Raw genomic sequence first — 15,461 nt, forward strand, 5'->3', positions numbered from 1 at the left:
ATTTACAGTTGACTCACTCCTTTTCATCACACAATGTTTGCAAATATGTGAAAAGCACACGTTAAATTGATTTCGAATTTGTTTTTAACGTTTTCTGTTTTCTTTTCAGTGATGATGTTGTTCGAAATGGTTATTCTTTCCTTTGGTGTGCATTGGTTGGTGTACAATTACAGGACATGCCCTATTGAGGGCTTTAAGCAAGTATTTTTAGGTAAGCTAGTTTTTTTTTACTAATCGCTATATTTTATTTTTATTACAATGAAAAACATACTAGACACTAGTAAGTTGATGTTCATCAAACACTGCAGCCTATTGGCTTATTGAACTTTTCCTAGTTTCTTAGTTCATTTCAATAGTAGATTATTAACTATCATTGTTACAATTCAATTAATTAAGGTTTTTAGTTGAGATGAAAAAAAGTTAATGGCACGAATAAATATTTTTATTAAGCATAAAGTAAAACTTTATGTAAGGTGTGTCACGAGCGGGATTCGAACCCACAACCTTCGGCTAAATACGCCGCTGCTCTACCACTTGAGCTTGTGACTTCGATCCACTCGGATACCAACTTCCCATCTCAACCTGTATTTAGCCGAAAATAGTGGGTTCGAATCCCGCTCGTGACATGACTTTCATCTCAACCGGTACCTTACATAAAGATTAATTAATTGAAAGATGTTATTTGGTTAATCAGACCACGAAATCTAATGGATTTAATATGTAAAATGAAGTATATCTTCACTAAAGCTCTCCGTGGCCATTTCATTTGTCCAATCCTCACGACATTTGAAAATGGCAAAAAGAGGAAAAATTCGAAAGGTAGGTTGAGATGGGAAGTTGATGTCCGAGAGGATCGAAGTCACGATAGCTCAAATGGTTAGAGCAGCGGCGATTTTAACCGAAGGTCGTGGGTTCGAATCCCGCTCGTGACACTAATTTTTTCGCACGTGCCCAAGTGACCCCCAATCCGGCACCCCAAGCTAAACTATAGTAAGGTTAATCATGAGTTTACTGTGTCTAACCCTTCTAGAATACGTCCATTTCTCGTTTTGTTTTTTGGTAGCCCAATCAGAGATTGAGGAGTGTATTTGTTATCCCATGTACAGACTCTGGGCCTATGGTCTTTCAAATCCTCCTCTGGCCAGTTTGTCCGTTTTTTCATTACCAAGAGCTCCTTTCTGCCTTGTCACCGAAGATATTGCCAGGTTATGTTTTCCTTTGTTTTGGAAAATTTGGATGGATTCACTGACCCTTGTGGACCTTCTATGTTCTAGTACTTTTATGACTGTTGGCTGTGTGATGTTACAAGATTTTTTTGTCAATGGCTCTTTTAACATTTTCTATGGCACATGCATTGATAGCTTCGGCTTGAAAGATCGATGTATACTTCTCTAGTGATTTTGATTGCTCATGTCTTGTCTGATCATAACTGTGTTCTTTTATTGGTTTTGGTTACAATAGATTCCCTGTATACCATACAATTCGTGTTTATATAATGTTTCTGATTTAAAGTATGGATGACTGATTTTATTTGTTATTGCTGCGCCCGAATTGTTTAGCCCATCAAATTTGATTGTTGTGGAGTCTAAATGAACTTTTCCCATCTTCTCCTTTTATAATTTTTCTAAATAAGTAAGGGTTAGAGGTAGTTTCTATGGGTGTCATTGCTTTTGTGATGCATAGATTTATCAATTTTTGTTCGCGGCCTAATTTTCGGGTAGTTTGTTTTCGTTGAACTTCCACCAAATTAATGAGCCAATGCTCATGCTCTCCAGACATCACACTGTCAGTCCAGACTGGTCAGATATTTCTTGTAGTGGCATGAAGCCCTCATTCTCGCTAATAAGTTACTTTTACTTTCGAGAGATCACTCTCACGGTAGAGTACTAGATTTTCCTCAGGGTAGAGGACCTTCTCATTTATGCTAATAAAGCAACATACACAAGACAAAAACGCACTACATGCAACTCTAATATCCCTGAGGCACTGGTACAGCCATCGGTTGCGCTTGAACTCACACATAAGTCCACAATTACACTGAATCTCCTCTTGCAGGCTTCTAACTTCTGCATTGTTCTATGTGCTGGACACTTATTTTTTTCTGTACAATGGACTGTTTCCGACTAGAGATGCCCATGTGTAAGTTTGGGTTTCACTCATGGCCATTCCCCAAGTCGACTTAGCCTCCAGACGCAGGATCGTCCGTCTTCAACTGCCATAATTTGACAGGACTTTTTACAATATTTTAAACCCTGTCATATATAAATATTATTTATTATAAAATCAGTTTTAATAATTTATTGTCGATTTTGTTTTCAAAGGTATGGTCATATGGAACTGGGTGATAGACATCGCCATCCTCCTTACCGGTTGGTGCGTCTTTGACACAGCAGGCCGCAGCTGGGTCAAGATGAAGAAGTACCAGTTGTCAATGAAAGAGTCCGAATCTCGGTTTCAGTACAAGAGGTCAGGGAATAGGGCGAGGAATTGGAGGCAAAGGTGATGGGCTGCTGCATTGATCTATCGAATATCTAACAAATTTCGCCTTCTTGTAACATTTCTTGTGCATGATAAATAACTTAAGAATAGAATAAATAAATTAATGATAAGAAAGAAATAACATAAGTGAATGTGAATGACCAACGATGAGATTTATATCAGCTTTTTGATTGTTAAGACCTTACTGACTGGATTGGTTAGTTAACCCAATATTCACTTAGACTTTTTTAGGTTAACATCGATACAAAACAAGATGGCCAACAATCTCTACGTAGTCACATTTTGTACAAAATAATTTATTGGTGACATCAACTAATTTAATTTGCTAATGTGCAATGCAATAACAATTTTTGGCACGACAGTTACTAAGTACTGTTGCAGATTTAAAATGCCTGCTTTGTTAACATGAATATTTTTATAGAAAAGTACTACGAGCTTACCAAGACAGTTGGGACCAAAGATGCAAAATTATTTTCTGCTGTATTAGAAGCTCTGATAGAAAAAAGGTTAAGTGTTTATGTGATGTACTCAATAAAATTACATTACGTGGTCCTTATTTTATTTTCTTATATTGTGAATTGCAGAATTCTTTCACCGATATTGCCAGAATGTTGTCGGACTTTTTTAGAGACTTGGACGTAGTCCCGTCGGACGTAGTCGCTGGTCTCATCCTCTTGAGGAAATTCCAGAAGATCGAGCAGGAGAGCAATGTCGCCCAGGTGAATATCAAGTGGTCAAATGCTTCCACTCTCTTCTTGGTTTTAAAGTTTGAATTCCCAGCGTAAAAACGGGATCTATGAGTATCTGAGCGGGGTCCCGGTCACGCCCAAAACGAAATTCTTGCCCCTCGGGAACACGGAGCACTACAAGCACTTTGAGGCTGTCATACACTATATGCACTTCGCGCTCGCAGCCTACGGATGGCCTCTGTTTTTTCTCACAACCCCAGTCACAAAAATGTGCACACTTTGTCAAAACCTCAGGTAAAACGAGCCGGTGGGACGAGATTTTAGATTCTGATGTTTTTTATTTGTTTTAGCTGTCAATTGTGCAGGTCGAACCAAAATGTCAATGGTGACAACTGCTGCGGATGCAATTACGCAGCCCTGAGGGCTATGCTGTCGAAAGGGGAAGTCAGTATAATATATTCTACATTCCACGTAGATGTCGCGGAGACTGCCTTTTTCGTTGCAGTTGACTACAACAGGTCTAAAATCGTTGTCAGCATTAGAGGCACCCTGTCCATCCAGGACGTACTGACAGACCTCAATGCCGAAAGTGAAACGCTACCCTTGAACCCACCAAGGGAAGATTGGCTCGGGCACAAAGTATGAATAAATTATAAAAAACAATACATCATATGTCTTTTTTAGGATAATTCACATTTAGAACTGGCACTGGGTCCATTTCACCATTGTGCCATCTTCAGTGAGAAGACCCAGTGCAAGTTCAATATGTTCTCATTCGAAGACCAACACCCACCATCAATTTTATTTCACATTCTACCACCTACCACTTGTTGCTAAGTAAAATCTTAATTTTTACCTCCAGGGAATGGTGCAAGCAGCGATTTACATGAAAGACAAATTAGAGAAAGAAAATATCCTCAATGAAGCTTTTGCCGTTGCGGCGAATGAGAAGCCAAATCAGAGGTTTGCCCTTTGCCTCGTTGGACACTCTCTTGGAGCCGGAACTGCAGCAATCTTGGCAATACTTTTAAGGCAAAACTACCCAGACCTACAGTGCTTCGCTTATTCACCACCTGGAGGATTATTAAGGTAATGTTTCTATGATCCAATAAGATTTGTAATTCTATGCTTACTTATTTTCTACAGCTTACCAGCAGTACAATACACAAAAAGTTTTGTAACATCTGTTGTCCTTGGAAAAGACCTTGTGCCGAGGATTGGCCTGCATCAGTTAGAAGCCTTACGAGCAGACCTTATCAATGCGATCAAGAGAAGCAAAGACCCAAAGGTAAACAATATTGGGAAACAATACCCATCGGTCTTTACCCTAATTATTTTTCAGTGGAAGATCATAACGTGCAGTGTTTTCTGCTGCGGTTGTGCATCCATGCCGACATCGGCTGTCGAGTTGAAAGGTGACACTGCTACAATGACAGCATACCAGCTGGAAAAAGATAAGGCAAGGGCTGCAGCAGTGCATCCAAACGACTCAAGCATCTCACTGACTCTCCATCAGCCTCTCTATCCACCCGGAAGCATAATACATGTAGTGAGACACCATCCTTCAAAAACCGAGTAAGAAAGCATATGTAAAATATTTATGAGATAACATTTTACTTATGGTATGACAAATAATAGGAATAAGAAAATTTGAAAATGGAATAGTCTCAGCTAAGAATGAGTCATTTACACTGATGGATAAAATTAACGCACCCGTTTTAAATCGTAATGTATTTAGGTTTATATCATCATCATATTTGCATACTAAAAAACTTTTCTATCCTCTTTAATGCCGAGTATTTTCACCTCTGGCACGAATCGCGAACGATAAACTCCCTGCATTTCTTGAAAAATATTCTGGTAAAACCCTGAGGATGTCTTTCCCATTCATCAAGAAAAGCCGTTTCCAATTCTTTTCGGGTGTTAGGATCTGGGATTCACCGTCATAAATGTGTTCAATAGGTTCAAATCTGGATTTCGAACTGACCACACCAAGCACTGAATTTCAACCATATTCACGTAGTCATCCACGTGCTCTATGGGGCCTGGCATTATCCTGCATTAGCAAGAATTTCTCACTGATGTGGGGGCAAATAGCATTATATGTTCTGCGATCATGTTCTATAAATACCCGTGGGAAGTTAGAGATTTTCCTCGCACAACCACCAGTGCAGGCATCCAAGGAAATGCAACCTCTTAACATTTATTGATTCCTGAAGAATGCCACCTTAAGAACCATACAGCATGAAGCGTACCTTTCTCCTGAACGTCTCCATTTGAAGAGTTGAAGCCAACTCTCACCTCAACTGTAAAGAGAACTCCAATGTCCATTTCACATGTTCCCATTCAAACCTGGCCATTTTTTGAGCTGTGGTTAAAAGAGGTCCACAAGCCGGGTGCCAGGCCCTGAGGTTATTTTCATCCTTCTTCTTACACTCCTGGAGGAAACTGAAACATTTCGGTCTTATCACATTTTATATCTAATTTCCAATCTAAGATAAGGCAATCTAATGCAGCGGGTTCGTAGAGCCTGATGATGATGAATCTATCGTCTCTTGTACGTAGCTGTCCCTGACCTGTCTTATTCGTGTGAGCCTTGTTTCTCTGAAGAACTAAGAACACTTCCAGTAGGAGTGATTTATACACTCAGCTCTTCTTGCGACTTCGCGCTGGCTGTATCCTTCCTCGAATAACGTTATGACCCTGATACTCACCCGGCCTGGCTGAAGCAAGTGAAAAAGATTTAAGAATAAGAAAAATATAAAAAATTGTCACGATCCCAGTGGACTGCGACACAATGAGCAAGTCAAACCTCCTCGAACCAGAAGGACCACTGAAGGTTTAAGTGGAGGAGGACGAAGGATATATGTTTCCCATTGGGGGTCGAAATATCTTAAACAAAGAGGTCATCTCATCCACAGACTAATCAAACAGACAAGCCTACTTCTCCCGATTGCCTCGTCAGAAGGGGTGGGTCAACAATGTGCACTTAACTGTGCGTAAAAGGATACCCAAAGGGAAATTCAACAGCCAGTCTCCCAACGCACTCCCTAGACAGAGACGACAACTCTATCTCCCTGAGAGTAGGGGCCTCGCCAGTGTCGAAACTTCCAGATCCGCTCTGGCCGCGGTTTCATTTAAAGTGGAACTTCTTACCACCCCATAGAGGAACCTGCCTTCGGTAAAGGACGCCCATGCAGGCACTACCAAACAACAGGCTCTTCTCTAAGGTCACACGCAGCCATTGATGAATCCTTTTCTCATAGCGAAATACTGGGCTTAGAATGGACGACACTGTGCTATCATATATGTCATACAGTCCCCCATCTATGCAGACAGGATCTGTTACCCTAACCCACATCTGCCACTGATATAGCACCCACTGTCCACGGCCAGCTCGCAATCCAACAACTTCCTTTATGCATTTTGAGGGGCTGAGAAGGCGTAGTTTGCATCCTCGCATACTATACGCTTCCTTCGTCCTATTTCTTAAATGCATGCGGAGGGTGCTTAAGGAGATAATTTGCACCAGGAAACACGAATACATCTTGCGCTTTAAACCAAGAGTTGGGAAGTCTCCTTGGAGCACCCCATGGGAATTGGATTGAGAGAAAAGGACATGCCAAGACCCAAGCTCACCTTTGCAGGATAACCCAAGCCTCTAACACAATATACTGCTCATTGTTACTTTGTTCCCTAATCATTAAGGTTCAGCTCCTTTGAGCGATATCTGTAATCTTACAAACAAGGTAATTATAGACAGTAGCCTCATGGTTCAAACTCATACATAAATTTATATTGTTTCGTCACATCCGCACCATGCATATTTGCCATAGAACACTGTTGGCTTTTAGCAGTCAATAAAATCTATTGTTTTATTTTTACTCTTTTCATGTCTTACAGGCAAAAATATGAGAAAAGATGGAGGTGAGTGGAATCTTAATATTTCAATCAAATTTAAAATATCCAATAAATTTTGGCATGATTTGACTGAGGGTCGGGTAAATGATCTTTGGATGAATAAATCACCAAAAACATTTTTTTTCAACCTTTTGAAAATAAACTCTTTTTTTATTTCTTTTCCAATAAAAACCACCCTTATAATCCTACCAGACGAATGAAAGTAGATGGCCTCACAACCTACTAAATGAGGATTCGTCCTAACAATGGTTGTTAATTCCCCTTGTCTTACAAGGGTGATCTATATCATGTGCAAATCCAGATCGTTACATAACGTAAATAAATAATAAATAAATGATCAAAGTTTTCATGCGAATTTTTGCATTATTTTTCCAGACAAGTACTTAAGAAGCACGACCCAGTGTACCAGGCGATTTGGGCCAACAATACAGATTTCAATGAAGTCCTCATTTCGCCGGTTATGATACAAGACCACATGCCAGACAAAGTGCTGGAAGCTTTGAATAAGGTAATGTAAGAATTTTTACCGGAAATAATATTTTTCTTTTTTTAACTGCAAGTCATATTTTCACTGTTTTGATTTGACTTGAATTTTATATCTACTAACTTTCAATTTTTTATTTTTTATGCTTTTATTTCAAATGGCACTTTTAATTCAGGTTGATGCCTTTTGTTAACAAATTATTTTTTCAAGAAGAGTTTACCCGTTTAAACCACTTTTGCATGCAATTCTTTTAAGTTTTCTTTTATTTTGTAATTTTAGCCTTGGTCTGCCCATCTTCGCTGGATCGGTCTGTCAGACATGTTTCGGCATTTCGACATTTTCATCATTTCTTTCTTTATCTTTATAAGATATGCCCGACATGCTTGGAAGTATAGGTACAAACTGGTTAAGGAACTAAATTTTTAATTAAAAAAAAAAAAAAATTCTAAGCAACCTTGTTTCGTCAGAACAGTATTTATTTCATATTTTTTCTTCTTGTTTTTGGTAAAACCATCGGCAGTCAGAATAAAATCCATACTGTAGAGAACACACAATGGGGCAGCCAGGTTCGTGGGTTAAATAAATAATAAATCAACTTGAATTTGATCCATCCCTAACCAACTTAATCAGATTAATGAAGCGTTTTCAAAATCTAATTTTACTCACAATTAACTGAGCATAAATTGTTATTTAGGGATTAAAAAAATATCATTTTTTGTATTATTTGTTAGGTAAATTCAAAAACGCTTTCAGTTCCAGCAGATTTTCAATAGATTAAAAAAAAATTAATATTATTTTTGCTGCATTAATTTGATTGTTGGTTAACATTAAAACAAAAATGTTCTAAGGCGCAGAATAATCTAGTTTGATACAATTTAAAAGCATAAATCAACAAAATACTGCTTTTTTGCATATTTAAACAAAGCAGGTCATAAAATAATCAAAACCTGGATTTGACGTCATTATCGGGATTCTAGCATTAATAATTTTGTCGATCTCCGCCTGACATACATATAGCAAATGCTAACAGCATTTTTCTCAAAACTGATGGACCAATTTCCATGGATGATAATTCCTTTTAAAGAAATTGTCAAATGTATTTTATAATTGTATATTATAATTATTTCTATAAAAGAAACACTACGTTTCTCTTCTTTTAAATAGTCTGTTTGATGATAAAATCCTTTTACCCCTTTTAGAATTATAGCCGATTTCTCAAAAATTGTATAGGTTAACAATTCATTAAATTTAAATTCAAACTATAGTTTATATTTAGGGGTATACAGAGGTGCTAAAATAAAATTACATATTTGTTTCATGAAAAAAATGGCATAATTTACTTGAAAAATATTTGATTTTTAGAAATTTTTGTTATTGAAAAACATTGATAATTTTTACATTTTTCATTGAAATCTACGTTAAAAATTCTGTGAAATGGTAATATTTTCACATAGTCAATTTGAGCAAATAGAATGGCAAAATTGAAATATTAAAACACAAAAAATTTCAACTTTGAAAAAAAAATTTATATAATTTTTTTTAGAAATTTTTTGGGTTATTGATAAACGTTGATAGCTTTTATTATATATTTATTGCACGTAGAACGGCAAAAAAGAAATGTGCTTTCAAGAAAAATTTTGAGTGAAACCAGGGCCTGTTCACCAGAAATGGCAAATAAGTGTCCAATATTTTGGAGTGTAGAATCACCAAAACAGTTTAGTTGAAATTCATGACCCTCCGACGTAGTCCTCCCCTTGGTAGTTTTCTTCTCCTATCATGTTGTAACTTACTTGAAAAAATAAAGTGTGTTCTTTTCTATTCTATTCATAATCTTTTTACAGACGCAATGCTAAAATATGTCTGACAAACTAACTCAGCAAATATAAAAAGATCCTGGTGAGGATCAAATTAATGGTTCATCACACCGCAGACCACAGGAGGAAATTTCAGAATTTCTTTTATTTTAAAAAGTAATTTTTAGTGGTTTTTCTTTTTTCTTTTGCCTTATGATGACTAAAACAATAAAGTTATTTACAAAAAAAATAAAATAAAATAAAATAACTGCCTTCATTGGTTGAGTTTTTATTAGCTATATCTTGCTTCTTTAACAATTTAGTTGTTGTTTTGTTTTTATTTGCTTTTTATACTTTTAAGTTTTTCTTTTTTGGTTCTACACTTTACACGACAGGTGTTGCATCATCACAATGTACAAGTTAAAGAGAACAAGCACAAACCAAAGAGACAGATGCACGTCAAGTCGAAACCGCCTGATGAGAGCAGCTACAGAGATATAAGGTACGACTGTGAAGGGAACACAGTGGAAAATGATCCGTGATCCAAGTTTCATTCTATTGTTTGTGTATTTACAAATTCCACAAACTGTATGTAGAAAATGTGTATACATTATTTGTATTCGAATCAGTAAATTTTAATAAATCATTGTTACCATTGTCACTTTAAACCTGTATTCTAAAGAAACCCAAAAGTGTAATACTAATCTCTAAGCATGCTCCTTCCTTTCCAATCCAATGTAAGTCTTAATGTTTAATCTAAATCATATTTTCATAGGGATTTTTCTCCGTTAGCACTTAAATTTTATATAATCTCTGTTGATTGTTTTCCTAGAAGACTATTTTGTATGAAGTACTGAATTTTTTTATTTTTTAATATTTTTTTTGTATAACCTGTGGAATCTAACCTCTCTGATTTGTTATATCTTTGCTGGTGTTCCTCCAGGAAACATACTAGGTCTATTGGTTTTCAACACACATGACAAATTTAACCCAAAAGTAACCCATTCCTTTGCTGACGATACTGCAACCCTCTCTGTGATTTTGATCGTGCTGAGAGCAATATGGTGCTATGGTGCTCACACATGCCCCTTTAAGCCCATACCCGTACCCTTTCCCATCTTTGAGTCATGTGTACGAAAGTTTAGCTATGTCAGTTATTTCATGTTTGTCATTTGATGTGGCAAGGATTTGATTGATGATGATGTGACACGGTTTATGGCTGAGGTAATTCTCTTGCATTTCTTTATTTTGTTCTTTTCCAATGTGTCAAATCATAAGGACCATAAAGCCAAGTAACAATCTTTGGCATATCCATTTAGTACTCTGGTGTGGGTCGGTTCTTTTAACGCTAGCATAACCTTTGGCTTAAGATCCTATCAAATTTATCATTTTCCTAGTAATTTTTTAAATTTTCTTCCTGGAGGCATTATAATATGGTGGCAAGATTAAAAGTTCAAATTATTATTATTTTTTAATGGAATGACCTGTGAAATTTCTGGTTGTATTGTTGTAAATTCATGTAACTGATGGGCCCAGTGAAAATCCGATTAGTACGTAACTAGAAAGATAGATCATAGCTAATGATTAATTTTAAGTCCTGAGTGGCTCCTATTTCCAGCAAATGTCCAAACCATTTAATAACGATGATCAAGTTTTGCCTTTATAGTAATTCATCACATAATACTTATTTAGGTTAAGTTTAGGTTAAGGTCTATTATGACAATTTTAAAAGCATTGATGGTGCTATTCTTTCGACGTTTTGTAGCAGATCCCCTGTCTTTCTATGTAACTTACATATGTAATCACGTGTCAAATCGTAAGTTATGACCATGTGGTCATTTTAAGATTCTGGTCATTTAAGACAATGTTCCTGTTGTGTGATTGTTCGAGTAAGAGGAAAGAAAGTAAGTATTTTGTTTATGTTTGTTGTAAATTATACAAGAAAAAATTGATAAATGATTTAATGTAGAGTTCTGGGGATAATTTTACCAATACTTTCTAACAAAACATTAAGGTTAATACAAATTATTACATTTAATGAACAGCTTTATCTTTATTACTGTTTCAAATTGTATAAATACAAATTCATATTTATTTAATGTTATGTTCAATAATAGTAGAATCATTAATAAATAATTGTATTTCAACATAAAACATTGAAAAATGGCAAAAAGGAGGGAAAATTCAAAAGGTGGGGTTGAGATGGGAAGTTAGTGTCTGAGTGGATCTAAGTCACGATGGCTCAAGTGGTAGGGTAGCGGCGTATCAAGCCGAAGGTTGTGGGTTTGAATCCCGCTCGTGACACTGACTTTTTTATCTCAACTTAAAACCTTAATTAATAAAACATTGAGGTGAGCCAGAATTGTAAGGTTTTGTGAATAAATTAAGTAGATGTTGCTTGCCTGTAATGTTGTGCTTGCATGTGTTTCTTTTTGTTTAGTTTTTGTTTTGCTTAGTTTTCATGTATTGAATTGTATAAAAGTGATTTTTGTTTCAATTTGTTAACAAAACGTTTTAGGCAATATTATTTTTGTCTGTTTTAGGTTATAACAAGTTTAGGTCCAGCTAAACCCCAACGAGTTTCAGGCAACAACAATAACAGTTCTTCATCGGCTTCTGAGCTCGAGCACTGCCACCTTCTTGCTGGTTCAAGCACATTGCCTTCTCATAGAATCTGCCTTGAAACGAGTTTCACATCCAGAAGGACAGGGACAAAAGATGATATTGAAATTGGACGTGGGACTTCGCACCTTCCTTGGGAGTTTAACTCCTTAATTCCACTTCAAGAACAAAATTCCTGCCCGCCTGCAATAATGAGGCGACATTCATGTGAGCCGATACACGACGACTGGTTCGGTCTGGCTCCCCTTGCAACCCCAGAATCTTTTTCCGAAGTTTCAAGTATTTCTTCAAGAGCCAGTTCGTTGTTTTTCGGGCCAAAAGATTCCAAGCCAAAACCTCATTGTCCTGTCAAAGAAAGCCATAGTGTACGTTTTGATGAGAATGTCGAGAGTAGAACTGACTCAAGAGTCTTGTCTCCAGCAAAGGATCACTGGAACATATTGTCAAGAATATTCAAAAGAAAGAAAAAAGACAAAGAAGAGGAAGAAGAAAAACTGGAAGATAAAGAAGAAATCAAACATGACGAAACTGTTCATGAAACAGTTAATGAAATCATGAGGTTAGATGATTCATATACTTCAACAGAATCATCTCCACTCTTGAGTAGCCTTCATCTTTTGACAGATCAAAGACTCGCTGAAATCTTAGGCAGGCCTTTAGCCACGAGTAAAACTTGTGATGATAGTATCACCTCGTCCAGTTTCCACTCACAAGAACTGCCAGAAAATACTCTTTCATCGGACTCAGTCACGGTGAATGCAGAAGTACACAACATATCAGCTCTAAGATCAGAATCGTCCGTAGGTGGTGACAGCCTATTAGAAGATATAGAAAGATCGTTGAACATTAACTTATCCAGGACTGGTTCCTTAGCCAAGCTCAGCCTTTCTAGACACGGCTCTGTACCAAAACTGACCGAAGTCTCGATTGACATCGACGACGATTCAACGAAATTAGTTAATGACAGAGAAAGGATAAACAGCTTAGGTAGCAGTAGCTCCAGCAAATATTTATACCCAATACTCCACGTGAATCATGGAGAAAGTAGTGTTTAACATTCAATGTTAAAACGGACATTCTTTCTTAACTTATTTGATAAAATTAGTCTTAAAGTGACCTATTGACATAACGTTTTAAATATGTCGATGGGTCTTTTCCTTCAGAGTTAGCTGTGATAGTTTATTTTATTTTTATATTTAGTAGTTATTAATCTGTTTTTTATTATTTTTTTTATTTCCTAAAATTGAGGAAACATTACCCAATTTAATTTTCTTTGTTTGGGTTTTGCAACAAACTAGTACAACTATGATCATGATAGATAAAAAGTAAGAATATTCAGGTTTTTCTGAATAAAAATTGACAAAATGACCCAAAATCATTATATCTCAAGAATGTTTTGGTGTTTAGGTTGACAATTTCTATTTAATGTTGAGGCTGACAAGCAAATGAATATGTACAAGCATTAGAGAAAAGTATGGTAAAAGAAATCTTTTATTGTATTTTTATTTTATTTTCTTATTTTTTATGGGGGCACAAACAGTGAAATTGCAGTCAACCCCATATAAAAACTGTTTTAAAGTTAATTGAGTGATGAACTTTCTAAAGCAACAAATTTATACAATTGATTTTTTTTATGTGTAATATAAAATCATTGACAGATTTGATCATTTATGATTTAATTTCAAGTGGAAATTTTACGGACCAAGCCGATAACTCCCTATTCAGTTGATTCTTCAAAGACTGAACAAAATGAGTATTTCTTCCATTATTTTCTCTTGTTTTCAATTTTAAAAAAAATTCTAGATCAAGACAGAATATAATCACAAGTTTTTCACCTTGGTACAAACCTATTTTCTTATATTGTTTTACAATTTAAATTGTAATTAAATATTTTTAAATGATTTTATAATAAACTATATTGTAGCTGTAGGTGTTAAACATGAGTTGTTTTGCTTATTGATTCTTCGTTTGTATATTATATTCTTATAAAGCATTATTGATCTTTAAATTCCAAATACATTACAAATGTTTAAAAAAAGACATTATTTATAGGTGCTGTGATAGCTGATAACGGCTAAATTCTGAGTATAAATATTAAGAAAGGACGATTAACAATTAGTACGAATGTTGGATTATTCTCTGAGCAATTATAAAAAGCCAAATCTTAATATATTAAGCGAAATATGTCAAGTAATTGTAGGTTGCGAGAGTTTTGTATTAAATATAAAATTATAAAAAATTGAAAAACTATATTCATAATATTCTTTATCCAATAAAGTTATATCATAAATTGAGTTTAGGAAGGAGTGTGTTCAACATATAATATTCACTGTATTGACATATAATAATATGTAATACTTATTAATTTTATAACACCAAAATAATATATAAAGTGTTATCTTCCTGGCATTTTGGGCAGAAATGATCTCAGTTTACTGCAAACATTTTTGTTATCGGATGAGATTTTTTTAACACATTCATTCTTTTTCCAACAAGCAATTTATTTATTTACCCTTCTTGTGTTCAAATTTAGTCATGTATTTTTATTAAAATTTAATTAAGGAGAAGAATGTAGCAATATTCATGTTTTTGGAAATATCACATTGGCTTGAGTGCACAGGTTATGTTTGCAAAAAAAAATTTTTTGTCTTTTAACGTTTCCATCCCTCATTCTTTGTTCCTTGAGTCTATATTTGTGAACTATCAACCAAAGAATAACCAAAAACTATGAGAGATAAAAAAAAATCCTTGTATAATTTGGCTAGTCATCAGTTTGAATGACTTATTCTACGGGTTATTAAAAAAACTATTGCTTTTCTATTTAAAAAAATTCAGTTAGCAATAACAGCAATTAAAATTACACTATAATATTTAAGTCTTGCTTTCTGAGCAGCTGTATTTAAATGCACATTGGTTTTTCAAACAAGTGTTACAAGTGAAGTATTTTAGGTGAATTATAAACTCAAATATTTAACTAGAAAAAAACTTCCAAAGATAGTTTGGAAGAAAAAAAGTATGTTTAATTTTTGTAATTTTATATGGTGCTCATTTCGCCGAGTGGCGTCATTGGTCACTGGAGAGACCTCATTCCAGATGTTTATAATAAAACTATTTAAAAAAATTATAAAAAGTTGGTATTGAGTATAAACAATAAATATATATAAATATATATTATTTGTGTTAGTAATGTTAAGCAAGAGAGATGGTATTTATTTAATCGAAAATTGGAAGAAAAAAAATTAAATTCACACAAAAGTTTTGGAATAAAAATATTAATTAAAAAAATAAAATAAAATAACACCGAACTATTTCTGTGATAAAAGTGAGTTTTATGTTTTAACCCTGACTTCCCCAGTCCCAACCTCCAGACTTGAAAAAAAAAAAAATTAAAAGAAATTGGCAGAGAAGCTTCATGTATCAAGAACACTGTCGATAGGTGGCCCTCGGAGAATC

At 35.2% G+C, this 15,461-nt stretch overlaps 1 protein-coding gene across 4 annotated transcripts in view; it reads left to right on the top strand.

Moving 5' to 3' along the window:
- The window catches only part of LOC106669327 (sn1-specific diacylglycerol lipase alpha), a 100,405-nt gene extending 85,154 nt beyond the window's left edge, over window positions 1–15,251 (top strand). The window contains exons 3-14 of one of the 4 annotated variants that reach the window (XM_014398745.2): window positions 110–211; window positions 2,322–2,499; window positions 2,921–3,005; window positions 3,084–3,218; window positions 3,280–3,482; window positions 3,539–3,827; window positions 4,051–4,277; window positions 4,335–4,476; window positions 4,531–4,763; window positions 7,485–7,617; window positions 9,782–9,888; window positions 11,930–12,013. In XM_014398745.2, coding sequence (XP_014254231.1) covers window positions 110–211; window positions 2,322–2,499; window positions 2,921–3,005; window positions 3,084–3,218; window positions 3,280–3,482; window positions 3,539–3,827; window positions 4,051–4,277; window positions 4,335–4,476; window positions 4,531–4,763; window positions 7,485–7,617; window positions 9,782–9,888; window positions 11,930–11,936 — 1,841 coding nt within the window. In that variant the 3' untranslated portion in view covers window positions 11,937–12,013. Of the gene's footprint in view, window positions 1–109; window positions 212–2,321; window positions 2,500–2,920; window positions 3,006–3,083; window positions 3,219–3,279; window positions 3,483–3,538; window positions 3,828–4,050; window positions 4,278–4,334; window positions 4,477–4,530; window positions 4,764–7,484; window positions 7,618–9,781; window positions 10,055–11,929 lie in introns of those variants that run through there. The other 3 variants (XM_024226715.1, XM_024226716.1, XM_014398736.2) reach the window with 3 other exon arrangements.
- Window positions 15,252–15,461: the final 210 nt, after the last annotated feature.

The sequence above is a fragment of the Cimex lectularius genome, unplaced genomic scaffold (genome assembly GCF_000648675.2).
Source record: "Cimex lectularius strain Harlan isolate CLEC.00 unplaced genomic scaffold, Clec_2.1 scaffold164, whole genome shotgun sequence".
Classification (NCBI taxonomy): domain Eukaryota; kingdom Metazoa; phylum Arthropoda; class Insecta; order Hemiptera; family Cimicidae; genus Cimex; species Cimex lectularius.